We start from the raw sequence: 21,339 nt of genomic DNA on the forward strand, positions 1-21,339 counted from the left end.
GAACACCTGAGATATCTTTATTCAGATTTTTCATATGTTGAGAAAGCCATCAAAAGCCCATATTGTATATATTTAGTTCCTCCAGCATTTTGTGGGTGTTGCTATAGGATATTTGCCCTTATTAACAACAAAATAGTTTAAAGAACAGGCAATTAAATTAAAACTTTATAAAATAATGGTCAACCATCAGCTGGGGGGCAATATGATTAATTTCAGCATATTAGCTTTTTCTAAGGACGCTGAAGTTTCAGAGAGGGTAGGGAAGAAATTTACCAGAATGGACCAGGGATAAGAGTTTTTAGTTGCCCAAAAAGGTGGGAGAAAAAATAAGTATTATTTATATTATATGAAATGACAGAGAAAATTTATTGGAGGCATTTAAAGATCAGGGATAGTTTTGATAGAGTAAATAGGGAGAAAATCTTTCCAGACGCAGAAGGACAAGGAAACAAGGGGTAAAAATTGAAGGTGTATGTTGACAGACCCAGAAGTGATGAAAATTTTTACTGTCTAAATTAGATGCTATGGTATAGAATGCAACACATGAAAGTTAGTGGATGCAGAATTGAAAGAAAATTTGATAAATACATGAATGGAAAATGCAGTAGTATGGAGAGGATAAACAAAAAATTTATTTTTGTTTATTAGATTAATTAGAAAGCTTCAACAATACACCAGTGCCTGTACATTAATAACATCCCACCATCATTTTGTGTCAAGAAATTAATCAGTAAAATACATTTTATAAATATAATGACAAATGTATATTTTACCTTCAAGAAATCTCCAAAAATAATTGGTTTGGAAGTAAAATAATTTGGTTCCAGATTAACTGCAAAGTGTTTGTCTTTAAAAGAAAAAAAATATCTTTATGAAAATGAAAATACATTAAAATATAAAATATTTAATGTATCATCACAAAATATTTTTACTGATGAAACCATATTTTATCATGTCACAAGTAGCTGTTTGACTTGGCATAAGATAAAAATTTAAAAAGTTAAGATATTGACAAGAACTTTCAGCTCATCTGATAATTCCTGCACTTTTAATGCAATATTCCCAATTTTGATAAAATATCATAAGTCTGAATCTAACAGTTCTTGCACAGTATATCTATGACTTGCTGAGTACTTCCAACACCTATTACATGTTGATATTGCATGCCCTGAACAAAAATCTAGGGTGTTTGCTTCCTCAGTTATTTCCTGCAGTGCCATATGAACATGAGTTTTTGCACACTTAACTATTTCTAGGCCCAAACATCTCCTTATATTTATTTAGTTGATGTTACTAAGTATATTTACATTGTATTATTTTTTTCTTAAGCGTTAACCTTCCATTAAAATCAAAATCAACCTTACTGTGATTCCTTTGGTTTAATTTCTGCAATAGGCAACATAATTTTGATGTAACTATATAGAATTCATTGCATTGAAACAAGTCAGTCAGACCAGCCAATGTTTATGTTCTGTAAGAGCTTATTTACCTTAAATACTACATTTTACTCATCTAATCAACTCTCTATTCCATCCAGAGATGGAGTATTTTTAATTCCATCCAGTCTCTGAACAAAAATAAGATTTTTTCTAATTCCTTTTGAATTTATTAATAATTATTTTGGACTCTGTACACATTGTCTTTTTGTCTACCTGGAAGCTCCTTCAAAAATTTAAAACATCTTTTATATTATCCTTCAACATTCTCTTCTGTGGAGAAGTGTGCCAATATTTCAACAGTTATAGTTACAACCTTTCTGTTCTCCCACTGATCCTGTATTTCTTATTGTACTTTTGGTGATGCCTCTAGTCTTTTTATAAAATAAAAATCAGAACTGTGCAGAGTAACCCAATTACACCCTAATTTACATAACCTCTCTAATTTCCTATTCTCGACCTCTAGAAATGCTTTGTTTGCATTTTATGGCAATGTCACCCTTTATTAATGACTTGTGGAATCTCTAAATTTAATCCATTAATTCTATAGGATCACATGGCTTCAGTTTTTCTAACCATATGTACAATATTGAACATGCCCATAACCTACAATTTGCCATTTATTTCATTATACTGCAAGTTTGTTAGCATCCACTTGTAATTAAAGCTTATTTAACTTATTAAATGTGGTGTCCAGTCTATTTCATAAAGCTATGTGCTCAGATTGCGAGAAAAACAGCTTCTATTCTCATGAATACTATTGCAAATTATAAAATGAATTCCAGAATATGGTTAAATCTAATAGCTGTTTCTATAACATAAAATTTGTGACGTTCTGAATTTTTGAGTATGTTGGAATTCCTTACTAGCCATTTCACACAGCATGTTATTAAAGTAATGTTTGTCTTCACTGTTGATAAGACGGTCATGGAAAACTCGTAGACATTCATGGCAAAAAAGTCGGAAAATTTGTTCTTCAGTTCTCACTGTACCAGGATTACATTGAAGAATTCCTAAACAATAAAACAAAAAAATGAAGTATTTGAAAGAAAATTTAATTACCAGCAATCTGTAGTCAAAGAAGAAAATGATGGAACTGTATAGAAGGATAAAACTTTGAAAGGGAAAGTTATAGTTTGGAATGATTGATCATCACATATATAGATATGCACAAAAACACAAACATGAACATTAGATAACTGATAGAATCTTAATCTCCATGACTTTTGAAATGACAAAGATTCTTCTATTCTTGTATTGTTAGTCTGTACCATTTGGTCCCAGACTCTTCCATTATTGGAAACATCCTCTTCACCTCCACTTTATTTAGGCTTTTCAATATTCAATAGGTTTCAAAGAGATCACCCCTCATTTTTCTAAACACCAATGAGTACAGTCTCAGAACCATCAAATATTCTTCACGTGTTAACCCTTTCATTTCCAGAATCATTCTTGTGAACCTCTTCTGGACCCTCTCCAATGTCAGCACATTCTTTCTTAGATAGAGGCCCAAAACTGTTCACAATACTCCAAGTGTGGCCTGACCAATGCCTTATAAAGCCTCAGAATTACATCCTTGCTTTTATATTCTAGTCCTCTTGAAATGAATGCTAACATTAGAATTGCCTTCCTTACTACCAGCTCAACCTGTAAATTAACCTTTGGTGAATCCTGCATAAGAAATCACATAAAAACACAAAATGCTGGCAGAACTCAGCAGTCCAGACAGCATCTATGGGAGGAGGTAGTGACGACACACTAAGAAATCACAAGTCCTTTTGCACCATTGATTTCTGAATTTCCACCACTTTTAGAAAATAGCATACATCTTTATTCATTGTATCAAAGTGCATGAATATACATTTCCCTATGTGTAGTTCATCTCTTGCTTATTTGCCAATTATCCTAATTTGTCCAAGTCCTCTGCAGGCTCCCTTCTTCTTCAACATTGCCAACCCTCCACCTACATTTATATCAGTGTTCTGGACAACACTGAAGACAAAAAATGTGCTAATTAAAAGCTCATTCCCCTTGTGTTTACCATCACTCCTTTTCTCTATTGCAACCTTTCTAATATCAGTTTTTCTATTCCAGCCAACCTTTCATAGAATGTTAACTCTTGTTTTAGTTGTCATGTATGTTGCTCATAACTTCATTGTGTTTCATTTGAGGTTCATCCCACGGTTTTCTGTTCCCCCATACAAAATTTCAAAGGTATATATTATTTCTTTGACCATTTTCCCTTCAGTCCTGACTGAACACTGCAATTGATGTATAACTATAAAACAAATTTCAACAGATGAGTTTCATGTGGTGAATGTGCGTAATACTAAGAGAGGTAACATAGGGACAGTCCTTGAAATGCTATTTTTTATTTACAAAACCAATGCAAAGCTACAAGATAATCACATTTACCAATGGAATGACATGTGCTCATTAGAATGGGAGGAAGTAGCTCTAAAATTGCAGAATATTTAATACAGATGTTTGAAAGCACATCAATAGGATTGAAAGAAATAGTAACCAAGCACAAACCAAAGCATCCTACCTTGTACGCATTTAGATAAGTCTCTAAGATTGAAAACATAATGAGACTTGGCAGGTGTAGGCAGTAGGTCAACACTCATTCGTTGGTAGATCTCAACAGCTGCTTCCACAATACTAATGGAACAGTGTTTCACTGCCTCAGTAAATTCAGCCAGAAATCCATTCAAAATAGCCTGTATAAAAATGATTTTAAACAGTAAATTCATAAATATATTTAGAATATTAAAAATATACAGTAGATCGTTTCCACATATAACCATATAACAATCACAGCACGGAAACAGGCTATTCCGGCCCTCCTAGTCCGTGCCGAACTCTTAATCTCACCTAGTCCCACCTACCCGCACTCAGCCCATAACCCTCCACTCCTTTCCTGTCCATATACCTATCCAATTTTACCTTAAATGACACAACTGAACTGGCCTCTACTACTTCTACAGGAAGCTCATTCCACACAGCTATCACTCTCTGAGTAAAGAAATACCCCCTCGTGTTTCCCTTAAACTTTTGCCCCCTAACATAAATTACATGTAAATTAATATAAATAAATAAATCCCATAAGAATGAGAAACCAACGTCCACCCATTCATGTGGGATCTGAACTCATTGGAAGGCTTTCCTTCACCCCCTGTGATTAGTGTATTTAAAAGCTGGTCCTTCACCCAAAAACATTCTTGTAGCAGATCCCCCAAGTTTGAATATTAATGCTGACATATTGTTCACCTGAGTCTGTTTTACAGCTATGAGAATAGGTCCATGTTTTCTCAGTCTCCTTTCTGACAATGAAATCTCAGAATATGCAAAGTTTGTAAGATTTGTTCACATCTTTTAGAAAAATTAATTACTCACCTGAAAAATCTGTTTCAAGCTATGCTCAGATGGGTTTGGAAGGCACAACATACTAAAATGTCTTATAAAACGAGGTGTCACTGGATTTCGTCCACCACCAGGAGGGGCACAGGCAGCAGCTACTGTAACATCCTAATATAAAATTGTGAGTAAATTAAGGAAAGCTTTCATAACATGATAGAATTTAATGAGACAAAGAAAATGCTTCCATTTGTGGAGGAGTCCACTACATGCCATGAAAATTTTAGGCAGTCATAAATCAAATAAGGAATTCAGAAGTATCTTCTTTCTCCAGATAGTGGTTATTATGTGGAAATATGTGAATGTCCATGAAAATAAGATTCATTAAAGGGCCGGCTAAATGACAAAAGGAATGAAAGATATATTGATATGATGAAATGAAGTAAATTGAACAGGGCATACAGAGGGTAAACACTACAAAATTATTGTAGTAGTGTGCTAAATGGTCCATTACATTAGAGTTGTGAAACTCTTATGTAATGGATAACTTATATTCCACATAAACTACAATTCTATCATTTCTATCCAATATTCCCAGCTAGAAAGTTCATCTAGTTAGAAACAGACCAAAAAGATAACTTGATATAGCTCTGATATTGTTCATAGTAGTCGGCCCACCACCATTCATTTTTAGACCTATGGTGTCAACTTTGATAGGTCATAATGATGAGTAAAAAATTGACAAACTCAAGAAATAGGACACTGTCAAGTAGCTTCCTCTGAGAAATCTCAACCTGGCTACACACACTAGAATGCCCTTGCTTGTAACTGGAGATTCTACGTTATTTAATTTGTGATCCTCCAAATGTAATGGGATGACCCAAGTCACATTAGAATAAGAGGCTTCTTCCAAGTTTTTAATATTTCATCAAACACTACATCACTATACAATCAAGAGTAAACACAACTTTTAAATAGTTGCTAACACAACTCAAGACATGTATGCTGTTCCAGTTAGCAAGGCAAGGGGAAGAGAAATTACATGCTTTTCAGCATATGAGGTCATGGAAAGCAATTGTGAGTGGATGAAAGGAAAGAAACTGAGAGGAGGAAGAAGAGACAGAACAGCATCTCAAGACTGGGAGGGAATAAGTGCAAATGGAGAGTTCAATTAGGAGCTTCAGGATGAAACAAAACTGAAAATCAAATGTGTGAACAGAAACACCAATTAGAGGAGCGGGTGAGAGAAATGAAAGAGCAGAAACAAATGGAAAAGTACAGGAGGAATGGAAATTTTTCCCCCAGAGAGAGTAAAACATCTGATGGGTAAGATTATTGCTGTGGTAGAGAGGACATATTGACAAACAGAATTACTAGCGATAGGGTTAGGAGATCACTGAAATTATGGCTGGGAGGGAATCAGGTGACACAGTAGCATAGCAGTTAGTGCGATGCTATTACAGCTTGGGGTGTCAGAGCTCGGAGTTCAATCATGATGTCCTCTGCAAGGAGTCTCTGGACATCCTCGCCATGGAATGCATGGGTTTTCTCCAGGTCTTCCGGTTTCCTTCCACAGTCCAAAGAACTACCAGGTAGGTTAATTGGTCATTTGCAAATTGTTCAATAGTTATAGTTAAATCAAGGTTTCAGGGGTTGCTGGTATTTGCAGCTCAAAGGCTGGAAGGGCCTATTCCATGCTGTATTCCTAAATAAAATAAATAAATGTTGGGGTGAAAGTAGACACAAACCTATTCACTGAAAGGGGCAATGGTAAAAGATAGAGGATAAGGAGACAGGATACTGATGCTGAGGGTACATATGCTGAAAACCATTCTGGCTGGAGTGATTCTGAACTACCCATGTAAGTTGAAGTGATATAGAATTAAATTGAGGTATGTGAGGGGTATGCTGAGTTACAATGTGCCCACTTATTCCAGAGTCTTTTCTTGATAACATTCAATTTGTTGCTATCTCAGGAAATGCAGATACATCCTTAATCATGTTTTCTACCAATGCTATTTTTATGGTGAACTGCACAAACATGTGGTTGTAAGGTAATGTTCTCTCTTGGCTTTTCAGTTCAAGTAAGTATGTTAGAAATATAATTATTTACATTGTACACAATATAATTTATTAAATGTAATTGCCTTTTTTCCTGCTGTTCTCTCATTTGCCTTTTTATATTTAATTTCCATTGGCCAGAAATAATATAAAAAGCCTTAATGTGATGTCAATTAATTAACATCATTTACTAATAAAAATAAATTTAAAATCTTTCTCCGGGAAATCTTAGCTTCTTCACATTAAAATTAACTTTGGAAAAATCAGGTAAGAAGTCAGGAACCACTTTTCATGTTTAAAAGTATCAAATTTGAGAAAAATACTTTTTTTCTTTAATCTATGGTATTAAGGGGCACAAAAATATGTCAGGCAAGTGGAATCTCAACCTAATTCACTGGAAATAACAGAATTAGAGGACTGAATAGCCGTGAATGACTGTCATGCTTATATTCCAAGGCATCATTATTAATTACTAAAAATAAAAGGGCAAGTTTATGCCCATGAAACCTATACTAAGCAAGTTAATTATTTTGACATATACAGGAGCCCCTCCTTTACTCTCTGTATACCTGTGATTGTGTCACCACCCACAGCTTCAATCAAGTAATTAAATTTGCTGACAATACTACATTGATTGGCCTTATCTCAAATAATAACAAGGCAGTTTACAGAGAAGAAGTCACTACCCTGAAACAGTGGTGTCAAAAAAACAATCTCTCCCTCATTGTTGCAAAAACAAAGGAGCTAGTTGTGGACTACAGGAGAAATGGAGACAGGCTAAACCTTATTGACATCAATGGACCTGGAGTTGAGAGGGTGAACAGCTTTAAGATCCTCAGCATACACATCACCAAGGATCTCATGTGGCCTGTACATACCAGTAATGTGGTGAAAAAGCACAACAGTGCCCCTTTCACCTCAGACACCTGAAGAAATTTGACATGAGTCCCCAAATCCTAAGGACTTTTGACAGGGGCACAACTGAATGCGTCCTAACTGGCTGCATCACTACTTGGTATGCGAACTGTACTTCACTCAATTGCAGGACTCTGCAGAGAGTGATGTGGACAGCCCAGCACATCTGTAGATGTGAACTTCCCACTATTCAGGACATTTACAAAGACAGGTGTGTAAAAAGGGCCTGAAGGATCACTGGGGACCCAAGTCACCCCAACCACAAACTGTTCCAGCTACTGCCATCCGGGAAATGGTACTGCAGCATTAAAGTCAGGACCAACAGGCTCTGGGTCAGTTCCTTCCACCAAGTCATCAGACTGATTAATTCACACTGATACAATTGTATTTCTATGCTATATTGACTGTCCTTTTGTACAGTCAATATAACATTAATTACAATTTATTACATATTGTAATACTATTTATTACAAATTACAATAAATTGCACATTGCACATTTATGTATGTGAAGGATATAAAAAATAAAGTCAATTCAATTCAATTATTGTAATATCACTTGTCAAAAATTAAGTTTGTTGTTTGTATCACCTGAATTTCTTTCCAAAAGAGCTTTTCTCTGTCATAGAATCCACCAAAGTCTTGATACTGTCGAAGCAGCTCAATAGGTGGCTGAGATCCATAACGGTCCAATTTGGGCATGTTAAGATCATCCACAAAAATAATAACTCTTTTATTCCCTGGAGCACCTATTTAACAAAGAAAAACAGCCAGTTAGATCTGTTTTTGCAGACCAGCAAATCTTATTATGAAGCCAAATTGAAAATTTAAGCTTCTATCTACATCTTTAAGTAAAGAAATTCCATTGTGTAGCAATCTGCCTTTTAAAGTTGTGATACATTTTCAATCTTACCCATAGAAGATTCACCAATCATTTTGAGTTCTAACTTCTAAGTTATTTCATTGATACACACCTAAATCACATGATTTTTTCTGGTGTCTGACAGACATCAAATGACACCATTATTCCTATAAACAATATTAATATAAATAGAAGAGAAAATGTCATATTGAAACAATCTCAGTATAACTAGAAGTGTATCGTGCTATTTTATTGCTTTTCATATTAATTAATTGGAGACTTAGCTGACACGTAACTACTGACCGGACAACCTTTGGAGTGAGTTAATGTTGCTCAAACACAAACCAAAGTCAGTGCTTAATGAAACTGTGAGTTTTCTCAGGAATTTTGTTGTTGAAGTGTTCATTTCAAGAGTGCATTAGCAGAAATTCTATTGCCGACATTCCATTCTTGGAAGAACTGTTATGATACACCTTCCTACTCGGTGTTGGTAGGGGACATCAAGGCAGAAGGCAGAAGCATATCCATTCCAAGATGCTGCTCATTGCTAAACCAGTAAGGTCACTGGGGCAATGTATGCATAAGAAATTGATTTCAGGAAGGAACGGGTGGCATCTTAGGCATTGGAATATACCTAATTGGCTTGCTTTGCCAAATTGCAGGCAATCATTGTCTATGCTCATGTGCACATAGGAGTTCTTCTGTATAAACCAGAATTATTCCTTATTAGGGAAGATTACCACTCCTTCAATGTATAGGCCATTGTGTACCATGTTTTCATGTAAAAATGCAATGTTTCAGAGAAACAATTATGATGTTTACATGCTGAGTGAAATATCTGAGTGAAGTTCCAAGATTTGCAACGATGAAGGACTGGTGAAATATTTTCCAGTTAAGATGATATGAGACTTGGAGGGGCAGATAGCTCTGTTTCCATGCAGTTATTGCCTCCTTGATGGTTGAGGTCCCAAGTTTGGGAGGTACTGTTAGAGTAGCCTAGGCAAGAACCTGCAGTGCCTTTTAATGATGGTGCTCACTGCAGGCACAATGACTGGGTAATGGGGTGAACTGATTCCACGACCTACAATGACTTTCAAGGACTTTTAATAACTCATGTTTGCACTGTTATTTTTGCTCAGCTTGTCTTCCTTTGCACATTGATGATTGCCAGTCTTTTTTGTATAGAGTTTTTTAAAATGATATTGTATTTCTTTTGTTTTCCTGTAAATACCTGCAAGAAAATGAATCTCATGGTAGCATATGGTAACATACACTCAGTGACCAATTTATTAATAGCCTCCTATACCTAATAAAGTGGCTACTGAGTGTTTGCTTGTGTTTTTCTCCTGCTGTAGCCCATCTACTTCAAGGTAGTGAAGTCAGAGATGTTCTTCTGCACATCACTGTTGTAACATGTTTTTTTTAAGTTATTGTCACCTTCCTGTTGTCTTGAAATAGTCTGGACATTCTTCTCCAAGCTCTCTCATTAACAAGGTGTTTCCACCTATAGAATTGTCACTCGTTGGATTTTTCTTGTGTTTACCGCACCATTCTCTGTAAACACTAGAGACTGATGCATATAAAAACCCCAGGAGTTCAGCAGTTTATGAGATACTCAAAGCACCCTGTCTTTCCACGGTCAAAATCATTTAGATCACATTTCTTTCCCATTCTGATAACAACAACTGAAATTCTTAACCATGTTTGCATGCTTTTATACATTGAGTTGCTGCTACATGAATAGCCAATTAGATATTTTCGTTGACGAGCAGATGTACAGGTGTACCTAATAAAATGGCAACCGAGTGTAGAACATAGAATATAAAACATAGAACATGGAACAATACAGCACAGAAACAGGACCTTTGGCCCACAATATTGTGTTGAATTAATTAATTAATAATAAAATGTCCAACTAAATTAACCCCTTCTGCCTTATATTGGCCACATCCTACATCTTTCCATTTTCTGAACATTTAGCTGTCTACCTACGAGACTCTTGAATGCCTCTGCCATACCTAGTTCTACCAACATCCCAGGCAACACATTCCAAAAACCTGGCACTCTGTGTGCAAACTAGCCCTGCACATATTCTTTGAATACACCCATTCTCACCTTAAATGCCTACCCATTGGTATTAGATATTTCAACCCTGAGAAAAAGATAATGGCTCTCTACCTACACCTCTCATAATATTAGAAACCTCTATTGGATCTATGCTCAAACTCTGCTGCTCCAGTTTACCCAAGTTCTCATTATAATACATGCTCTCTAATCCAGGCAGTATCCTGGTAGACCTCTTCTCCACCCTCTCCAAGCTTTCCTTTAATGAGGTGACCAGAACTGAATGCAGGATTCCAGATGCAGTCTAACTGGTGTTTTATAAAGCTGCATCATAACTTTCATTCTTTTGAGCTCAGTTCCTTAATTAATAAAGACAAGCATGCTAAATGCCTTCTTTACTGGTAGTCCACCCTGTTGGGTGCAGTCTTTCATTGACTCTATTATGGTTACTGGATTTATTGAGTATGCTCACAAGAAAATTAGTTATTATTATTTATTTCTTTTCTTCCCTTCTTTTTGTACTTGCACAGTTTGTTGTCTTTTGCACCCTAGTTGTCCACTCTGTGGATGTGGTTTTTCATTGGTTCTATTCTGGTTATTGGATTTATTGACTATGCTTGGAAGAAAATGGCTCTCAGGGTTGCATATGGTGACATCCATGTACTTTGATAATAAATTTATTTCAAACTTTAACCACTCTATCAACCTGTGTAGCCACTTTCAGGGGTCAATGGACTTGGATCCCAAGATCCCTCTGCACACGAATATTGATAACAGACTTGCCAGTAACAGTATATTCTCCCTTTAAAAAATAACTACTAAACTAGCATTTCACATTTGGCCAGATTAAACTCTATTTGCTATTTTTCTGCTCACATATGCAACTGAACTATCCCACTGTATTCTTTGCCAGTCTTCTGTTCTATCCTCATTACCACCAAACTTTGTATTATCTGCAAAATTATGAACACTCACACCTATGTTTTCATCCAGGACATTTATCACTACAGTAGATCCTATGCATTTTAATTTTATGGATCCGCCTCCCATGAGTGACCTTATCAAATGCAATACTAAAACTCATGTAGACAACATCCATAGTGTTACCTTCATTAATCAACTTCATCACCTCCTCGAGAAACTCAATCAATAACACACAGCTTGTGAAAAAAGACATGCTGACTATCCCTAACTAGACCGTGGTTTTCCAATTGCTCACAAATCCTATCCCTAATGATCCTCTCCAGTGACCACCATACCACTGATATGAGACTCACCAGTGTGTGGTTTCCAGGATTACGCTTATTTCCCTTCTTGAATAATGGAACAACATTGTTGGTTGTCCATCATATCCAATAAAGACAGGGGACCTGTGCACGGAAGTTTTTACAGTTCCACTCTCTTGTCTTGGAAATCCTGGTCCAGTGTTACAAGTTGCCATCACAACCGGGGTCTTCCTTGCTTGCAGTAGATGACAATGACTTCTTCTGTGCTTTGTTATATCCTTCACTCTCCACAAAGTGATGAAGAACCACCTTCCTGGCTGTTGGATCTTACTGTTTGCCGGAGCTGACTACACATGCTAGGACAGGCATGCCCCTATCTCGCCAGGGTATGATGCCCAACAGCTACCCTTACCTGGTTTAGCCCACCTGTCGAAGTGGTGCACCAGAGTATGGCCGCTGTCACATACAAACAGTAACTTGGAGTCACAGATGAGAGCTGAGTGTCCAATAGGGCAAAAAGGTAAGTGAGTTGCCCCAGAATGGACACAACAAGCCCCTTCACCAAAGGTGTGACCACTCCCAGGACAACCCAGAACAACATTAGGTACTCGCCAATTGGTTAGAACTTTGCCTGTGGCTAGAGAGGACATAGAAATCGGCCAAGGGCCCAGCAATCTCATCTCCTGTCTGTGTCAAAAGCTGGGACTAAATCTCATCGGGCCTTGGGACTTATCCTCCTTAATGTTCTTTTAGCAACTCAACATAATGTCCTTCTTTATCTCAAAATGCCCTGGCAAATTATTATGCTCTGCATGGTTGTTTTGGTAGTGTAACAGTTAATATGACGTCATTACAGTTCTGGATGTTGGAGTTTGGAGTTCAGTCCTGGCGCCCTCTATAAGGAGTCTCTGTATGTCCTCCCAATGGAATGTGTGGGTTTTCTCCGGGTCCTCCAGTTTCCTCCCACAGTCCAAAGACATACAGTGTAGGCTAATTGGTCATTGTGAGTTGTCCCATAATTAGGTTAGGAATGAATCAGGGATGTCGGGGATTGCTGGGTGGTGTGGATCAAGGGGCCGGAAGGGCCTACTCCATGCTGTATGAAAAAACTATAAAATAAAACATTAGTGTCTCTATGCTCCATGTCCTTTTCATTGGTAAATACTGATGTAATTTAACACCAACATCCTCAAATTCCAAGCACATATTCCCATCTTTATAAGACCATAAGATATAGGAACAGAAATAGGCCATTTGGCCATTTGAGTCTGCTTCGCCATTTCATTTTGGCTGATCTAATTTTCCTCTCAGCCCCAAACTCCTGCCTTCTCCCTATGTACCTTCATGCCCTGACCAATCAAAAATCTAACAACCCCTGCTTTAAAAACCTCTTCCCATCCACTGAGGTCACACTAACTGGCCTACAGTTTCCTTTCCTCTGCCTCTCTCCCTTCTTGAAGAATGGAGTGGCATTTGCAATTTTCCAGTCTTCCGAAACCACTCCAGAATCTAATGATTCTTGAAAGATCATTACTACTGCCTCCATGATCACTTCAGCCACTTTTTTCAGAACTCTGGGCTGTAAACCATCTGGTCCAGCTGACTTATCAACCTTCAGACCTTTCAATTTCCCAACAACCTTCTGTCTATTTATGGTAACTTCACACACTTCATGCCTTCTGACACATTGGAACTTCCACCATACTGCTAGAGTCTTCCACGGCAAAGACTGATGCAAAATACTTATTCAGTTCATCTGCCATTACTACCTCTCCAGCATAATTTTCTAGCAGTCTGATGTTCACTTTTGCCTCTCACTTACACTTTATGTATTCGAAGAAACTTTATCCTCAGCTGGTTTTAACCCTAACCTAGTTATCTGCTTGATCTCAAAGTCTGTACAGAAAGCTTTAGGTTCTCTTTAGTCCTACTTGCCAAGGACTTTTCATGGCCTCTCCTGGCTCTCCTAATTTTCTTCTGGAATTCTTTTCCAGCTTCTTTATAATTCTCAAGAACTCTGTTTGATTATAGCTTCCTAAACTTACAAATGCTTCCTATTTGTTGTTCACTAAATTCACCATCTAGCTTGACATCCAAGGTTTCTGACCTTGCTGTCCTTATCCTTTCTCCTTACTGGAATATGTCTGTCCTGTATTCTGTGCACTTGGTCTTTAAAAATCCTCCACCTGCCAGTTTTGCCACAAAACAGCTGCTCCCAATGAAATCTCCCATGTTCCTGCCAAATACTCTCATAACTTGCCCTGCTGCAATTTAATACTCCTTGACAAGGCCCATAGTTATACTTATTCATAACTATCTTAAAACTTAAGGAATTGTGAGCACTATTCTCTAACTGTTAACATCAGTCACCTGGCCAGGCTAATCACTCAATATGAGGTCCAGTATGACCCCTCTGCTTGTTGAACTATCTACACACTGATTCAAGAAACTTTACTGGTACATCCAACAAATTCTGTCCCATCTAAATCTCTTGTGTTAAGGAGGACCCAGTCTACATTAGGGAAGTTAGTCACCTATAATAATAACCCTGTTGTTTTTATACTTTTCTTAAATCTGCCTTACACTTGCAAACACAAAGATCTACCTAACATTTGTAAATACAAGTTTTATGTTGATGAAGGAAGATCTAGTTTTCTTGTATTACATAATATCTAGAAAATTTTATTCATACATATGCATTTTTGAATATTCCAGCCCAGTTGCTACATTCTAAGCATTATGGTACAATGCAATGTAAACATTTGCAAGAAAGATGTGAGAAGAACAGCAGGAGTACATGTGTTCCTCCCAAACAAAAAAAATCCCAAATCCAAATCAAACTAAACCTTCCAAACCACAAGAATCCAGTGTTCTAACATCAGTACTCCATGCCCACTTCTCCTCAACCAAATTACCTACATCTTCCTGCACTGTCCCAAAAACCTCAGTTACTAATTGCTCCCCTTAGCAATAGCTACTTTCTTACCTAATAGACCAAACTTCCAGACTTAATCAAGGGCTGCTGTGACTCCAGCAATGGCTCTATTCCTAATCAGGCTTTAACAATAGCATTTGTCATTTGCATAGCTGGAAAAAATCAGGCCTACTTGTCAATATTGAGGATACTTTGAAACAAAGTATGATTTACAGAAACACAGAAGGTAACAGTACAATCTTTTTCACCATATACAGCAAAATATATAATGATAAAAAATTGTATTTTGTTATTAAGTCTATCCATTAAAACAATGGAATAACATTTTGAAACCTTGACTATGTTTAAAATTTTATACTGTTAAGTTCACCATCATTATGTATATAGATTATGATTATTTTTGTAACCATGTCCTACCAATTATGTTCTTTCGTTTCTTTTCTAATTTTGATTCAATTATCTCTTGTGTCCTTGATGACGATGTCTGAGCAGAGAAGTTAATATAAACTGGAACATAACCTGCCTCATCTTGTACTTGAGTCAACAAACTTCGTGCAACCACAGACTAGAAGAAGAAAATAAAATCATTAGAAAATATACACCACATCTTTAACAACAAAATGGTATTTATTTTACCTCTGAAGCATATAACATGAAAGACACATAAATTTTAAACCAGCTGTGCAGAACCACCCTTAGAAATGCACATCTGAAGGACTCTGGAGTCTTTTGCTCAGATTATAATGCTTACATTCAAATTTATTGGATTAAATATGATTAGCACTCCTTAAATAAGTGGTGGATACAAGTTAATTAGGACCAACTGGACCTAATTGCTTCTTTCAGTGTTATAATAGTTAAAGAAGTGAGTAGACTGCACACTACCATACACATCGTGGTTTACAGACCAAAGGACTGGAGCCTACAAGATGGTAAGGCCAAACTAATCCTCTTTAAGTCACTCCCTTCTTAACTTAATTTTGTCCATGGGGAACCACTAAGAAGATACTAGAAAAGTATTAAGCTACCAAAAGTGATTAACAATTAACTTTACATGTTTTTCTAATCCCTTATTCACTGGAGTACATCATCATACTGCATAATTTTATTATAAAAGAAAAACAGCACTGGGTGGTGACCCAACTTACAGAGAAGGTCAAGAAAAATGCATACATATAAATGAGACTACTCATAATCCACACTACAAAAAATATGAAAAAACAGTTCAAAAATTCATTGGTCACAACTATCCTGTAACATCAGGTTCTCCAAGGAGATTTTGGTCAAAAACTACAGAGCACTGATGACAACTAATAAACCCAAGCTGGGATTCTCTATTAGTGAGTCACAGAGCAGTGCTGTACAGAAATGGACCATTTGATCCATGCTGACATGTTGGAAATATGCACTCATTGCATTTCCTTACATTTGTGTGACTATCTAAATGCCTCTTGCATTTCAGATCTTAACCACTCACAATGTAATTCTCTTTTCCACTTAGATCACTTTAAAACTTCCTATAAGCCTAAACTTAAGTTCTCCTAAAGTGCAACACCTTCCACTTGTCTGCATCCCTTCCATCTGCCTTTTTTTGGTCCATCTTCCTAGCTGCCAAGTCTTGACATCCATCCTCGCTATTCACTACACCCCGATCTTGATGTCATCCACAGATTTGCTGATCCAGATTACCACACTATCATCTAAATTATTAAAGATCAAAATTCAAAGTTCAAAGTAAATTTATTTTCAAAATACATATATGTCATCGTGTACAACCTGTGATTCATTTTCTTGTGGGTATACTCAATAAGTCAATTAACCACAGTAGAATCAATAAAAGACAAAACTGACAGAGCAGACAACCAGTGTGCAAAAGAAAACAAACTGTCCAAGTACAAAAAAAGAGAGAAAGAAAGATAATAAATAAACAAACAAAGAAACAGATAGATAAATAAGCAATATCGAGAACATGAGATGAAGAATCCTTGAAAGTGAGTCCATAGGCTGTAGGAACAGTTCAGTGATGAGACTATTGAAGTTGAGTGAAGTTATCCCCTCTGGCTCAGCAGCCTGATGGTTGAGGGGTAACATCTGTTCCTGAACCTGGTGCTGTGAATCCTCGGGCTCCTGTCCCTTGTTCCTGATGGGAGCAATGATAAAAGAGCATGACCTGCATGGTGGGGGAGGGGGTTCCCTGATGGTGGATGCTGCTTTCCTATGACAGTGCTCCATGTGGATGTGCACAATGGAGGGGAGGGCTTAACCCTTGATGGACTTCACCATTGTAGGATTTTACACTCTAGGGCATTGGTGTTTCCATACCAGGCTGTGATGAAACCAGCCAATATACTCTCTGGCACACATCTATAGAGGTTTGTCAAAGTTTAGATGTCATGCTGAATCTTCACAAACTTCTAAGGAAGTAGAGGCATTGCTATATGTTCTTCGTAATTTCACTTACATACTGAGCCCAGGACAGGTTCTCTGAAAGTACAATGTTGAGGAATTTAAAGCTGCTGACACTCTCTACCTCTGATCCCCTCTGAGGACTGGCCCATGGACCTTTGGTTTCTCCCTACTAAAGTCAATAGTCTGCTCCTTTGTCTTGCAGACATTGAGTAAAAGGTTGTTCTTGTGGCACTACTGACGAAGAACAGTGATAAACAGCATTGGTCCCTGTGGCACACTGCAGGCATCCAGTCAGAGAGAGAACCATTTGCTACCACATTCTGGCTTCTCCTGTTAAGGCAATGTTGGATCTAATTAAAGTATCCAAAACTTCATCCTAAGTGACAAGTGACTTAACCTATAATTTCCCAGTCAATTCTTGGAACCTTTCTTGAAAAACAGAACAATTTTAGCCATCTTGAAACCTCAGTCATTAAAGAATACTTTAAACATCTCTGCCAGTACCCCTGCAGTCTCTGCACTAACCTCCCACAAAGTCCAAGGGGACATTGTGTCAGGCCCAGAGGAATTACCCATTCTAATAAGCCTCAAGACAGCCAACAGCTCCTCTTCTGTAATCTGTATATGGCCCAAAACCTCACTACTTTTTTACCTCAGTCTATTTTCTGAGTGTTTCTCTCCTGAATATATACAGATGCAAAATTAATTTAATAGATTTTCTCTAGCTCTTTTGACTCGATATGTAAATGGCCATGCTGATCATCAAAGGGATCAATTTTGTCCCTTGCTCTCCTTTTGATCTTAATATACAGTAGGTACAAAATCACTTGGGATTCTCTTTCACCTTGTATACCAGAGCAACCTTGTGTCCTCTTTTAGCCCACCTGGTTTCTCTCTAGTGTTCTCTTGCATTTCTTATACTCCTCAAGCACCACACTTGATCCTATTTGTCCATACCTGATATGTGCTTCCTTCTTTTTCTTCACCAGGGCCTCAATATCTTTTGATATCCAAAGTTTCATAAAACTGTTAGCCTTGCCTTTTATTCTAACAGGAATATTGAGATTCTATACTCTCAATATTTTACTTTTGAAAGCTTCCCACTTACTAACTATCACTTTACCAGAAGACACCCATCCAAATGCTTTCAAGATCCCTTCTGGTGGCATCAAAATTGGCTTTATTCCAATTTAGAATCCCAAATTGAGGACGTCCTATTCTTCTCTATAATTACCTTGAAACTAATGGAATTATCATTACTAGATACAAAATGTTCATTGATACACACATCTGTCACCAGCCATGTCTCATTCCCTAAAATGAGATCCAGTATTGTGTTTTCTGTAGTTGGGACCTCTACATATTGAATAAAGAAACTTTCCTGAACACATTTGACAAACTCTTTCCCATCCATTCCCTTTACAGTATGGGAGTCCCAGACAACACATGGAAAGTTAATATCACTTACTATTACAACCTTATATTTCTTGTAACTATCTGCTCTCTCTCTACAAATTTGTTCCTATAAATCACACTGACTATTGGGGATAGTACAATGTAGTCCTTTTTTTTGGTCATCCTTTTAATTCCTCATTTCCAGCCGTATTGCCTCAGTAGTCAAGCCTTCCAAGTATGTCCTCTCTGAACACTGCCATGACATTTTTACTGCCACCCCTCCCCCTTTAGGAATTGCATCTCTATCATGTCTAAGGCAACAGAACCCCGAAAAACAGAGCTGCCAGTCCTACCCTTCCTGCAACCAAGTCTCACTAATGTCCTAATTCTATCCTAATTCCACATGTTTATCCATGCTCTAAGCTATTATGCAGTACCAACAAATAACCCTCGCATTGAAATAGATGCATCTCAGAACATTAACCCCACCTTGCCCATTACGCAGTTGATTTATATCTTTGCCTGTAGGCTTAACAACTACTTTTCCCACAACCACTCCATTTGCTGTCCTAGCAGTCTGGTTCCCACCCCACTGCAATTCTAGTTTCAACTCCCAGAGCAGCACTAGCAAACTGTCCTCCAAGGATACTGATCTCCTCCAGTCTGAATGCAAACCATCCCATTTGTACAGGTCACCACCCTGGGGTTATGTCTTTTAACTTGGTACCTAACTTCCTGAGCGCTCTTTCCAGGATCACGTCATCCTTCCGTATATCATTGGTACTGATGTGGACCATGATTTCTGACTGTTCACCCTTCTCCCTTAAGAATGCTATGGACGCAATCCAAGAAGCCCTGACCCTGGCACCATCCAGAGATCTTGTTCTTGTTGACAGAATCTCCTGCTTGTTCCTCTAATCAATGAATTCCCTATCACTATTATATTCCTGTTTTCCCCATAGCTTTACAATAAGAAAATTGGCTCCCAGAACACGCTGCCAGAGGAAGTCCTAGAAGCAGATACAATAGCAACATTTAAGAGGCAGTTAGACATACACACAAACATGCAGTGAATAGAGGGATATAGATCATGCGTATGCAAATAAAATCAGTTTAAATTGGCATCATGGTTAGCACAGACAACATGAGTCGCAGGGCCTATTCCTATGCTGCAATATTCTATGTCCTATATCCATCTATACTATTCCCATTTTTCTTGGTCCATAGTCTTCTATACTTCGGCAATTCAAATGTTCATCTAGTTGCTTTGTCATATGTTGTAAAAGTCTAAGTCTTCTCCACCTTCTTAGACAAAACATTCCAATCTTCAACCACTCCCAAACTAAAAAATCCTATCCCTTCTAAATCTGAACCATGAACAATTCTTTTCCCCCCACAGATGGCGTTTGACCCACTGAGTTCCTCCTGTGAATTGTTTGCCCTCTAAACTTACTATCTCTTACCTTCTGGTTATAGATACCTACGGTAGGACACAAGGTTTACTATTGTCTACTCTATCTATGTTCCTCACAACTCTATGCTCTATCAGTTTTCTCTGCTCCAAGAAAAAGAAAGCCAGCCTATTCAGTCCAATCATGATTAAGGGTCTCATCCTAAAATATGGACTGCCCACAGATACCGCCTAACCTCCTTAAGGAGACAGGCTGCCAAATTGCTAGTGTTGTGAGAAGTACAGTCCAATAGGAAAACAATGGAAATAACAATCAAGTTGAAGTCAAACGGGTATCAGGTAAACTCATACAAGGCATTCTGTGTGAAAATGAGATGTAACGTAACAACTGCAATTGCACCATAAAGCACAACCACTCGTGAAGCATCCTTGCATGCAATGCAAACATCAAAGACATCAAAGGATACAATTTTTTTCTTTCCACGGTTCCCTTCAAATTCAGAGATAGGTGGCAACTAGAAATTATTTCAAGTAAATGCTGTGATAATCCAGCATTTTACAAACAATAATCTTGTGATACACATACTGAGATAAAGAATCTCATTTTATTTATCACTGGTGTTAATTACATTTACAGAAAAACCTTTTTGATTCTATTTAATATAATTCACATAGAAAAATGACCAGAACTGTATTTTACCTTGCCCACTCCAGTTATCCCAGTGAAAAGAACAGAGTGATGAACATCAAGAAGCTTTTCCAACAGATACCCAAAGCGTACAGTGTCTGTTGTGGGAACAAGCATCTCAAAAAATGGTATTTGACTGTTGTATTTAAAACTGGGAATAATTCTGTCCCATGGATCGAGTCGGTTGTTATCAAAGTCCATGTAGTAGTTCCACAGGTCACCAGAGGTTGGTAACTAAAGAAACACAAGAAAAACTTTTAATATATACAGTATATATATTTCAAAATCTTTAAAATTTTGGAGAAGTGGTAGAGAAATTAGGCTAATCTATTCCTATTTCATTCTTATTATTGATCACTCCTGTAACAATTGTGTTTTACTCATAATGCACCAAAGTTGAACCTCATTCTGGTAAATTGTTGTCCCTCTCTATGCCTTGGTGGCACATTGGGCGGCAATTGCCATTTTTTTAGTATTTGTCTGATTTTTACAAGACCAAGTTGCGAGCTCGACACTCAACCCAGCTCAGATGAAAAGAGTTCAAGGAGCTAGCTGAGTTTGAACCCAGGACCACTCGCCTC

General features: G+C 37.4%; 1 protein-coding gene across 1 annotated transcript in view; it reads right to left on the reverse strand.

The window, feature by feature from the left end:
• Positions 1–21,339, reverse strand: part of dnah6 (dynein, axonemal, heavy chain 6) — a 352,146-nt gene that overhangs the window by 153,232 nt on the left and 177,575 nt on the right. Inside the window, exons 38-44 of the mRNA XM_073050010.1 lie at positions 20,771–20,992; positions 15,273–15,420; positions 8,360–8,517; positions 4,833–4,964; positions 3,985–4,156; positions 2,303–2,449; positions 774–847 (exon numbers count right to left, since the gene is read on the reverse strand). Coding sequence (XP_072906111.1) covers positions 774–847; positions 2,303–2,449; positions 3,985–4,156; positions 4,833–4,964; positions 8,360–8,517; positions 15,273–15,420; positions 20,771–20,992 — 1,053 coding nt within the window. The remainder of the gene's footprint in view (positions 1–773; positions 848–2,302; positions 2,450–3,984; positions 4,157–4,832; positions 4,965–8,359; positions 8,518–15,272; positions 15,421–20,770; positions 20,993–21,339) is intronic.

Source organism: Hemitrygon akajei, chromosome 6, assembly GCF_048418815.1.
Source record: "Hemitrygon akajei chromosome 6, sHemAka1.3, whole genome shotgun sequence".
Lineage (NCBI taxonomy): Eukaryota > Metazoa > Chordata > Chondrichthyes > Myliobatiformes > Dasyatidae > Hemitrygon > Hemitrygon akajei.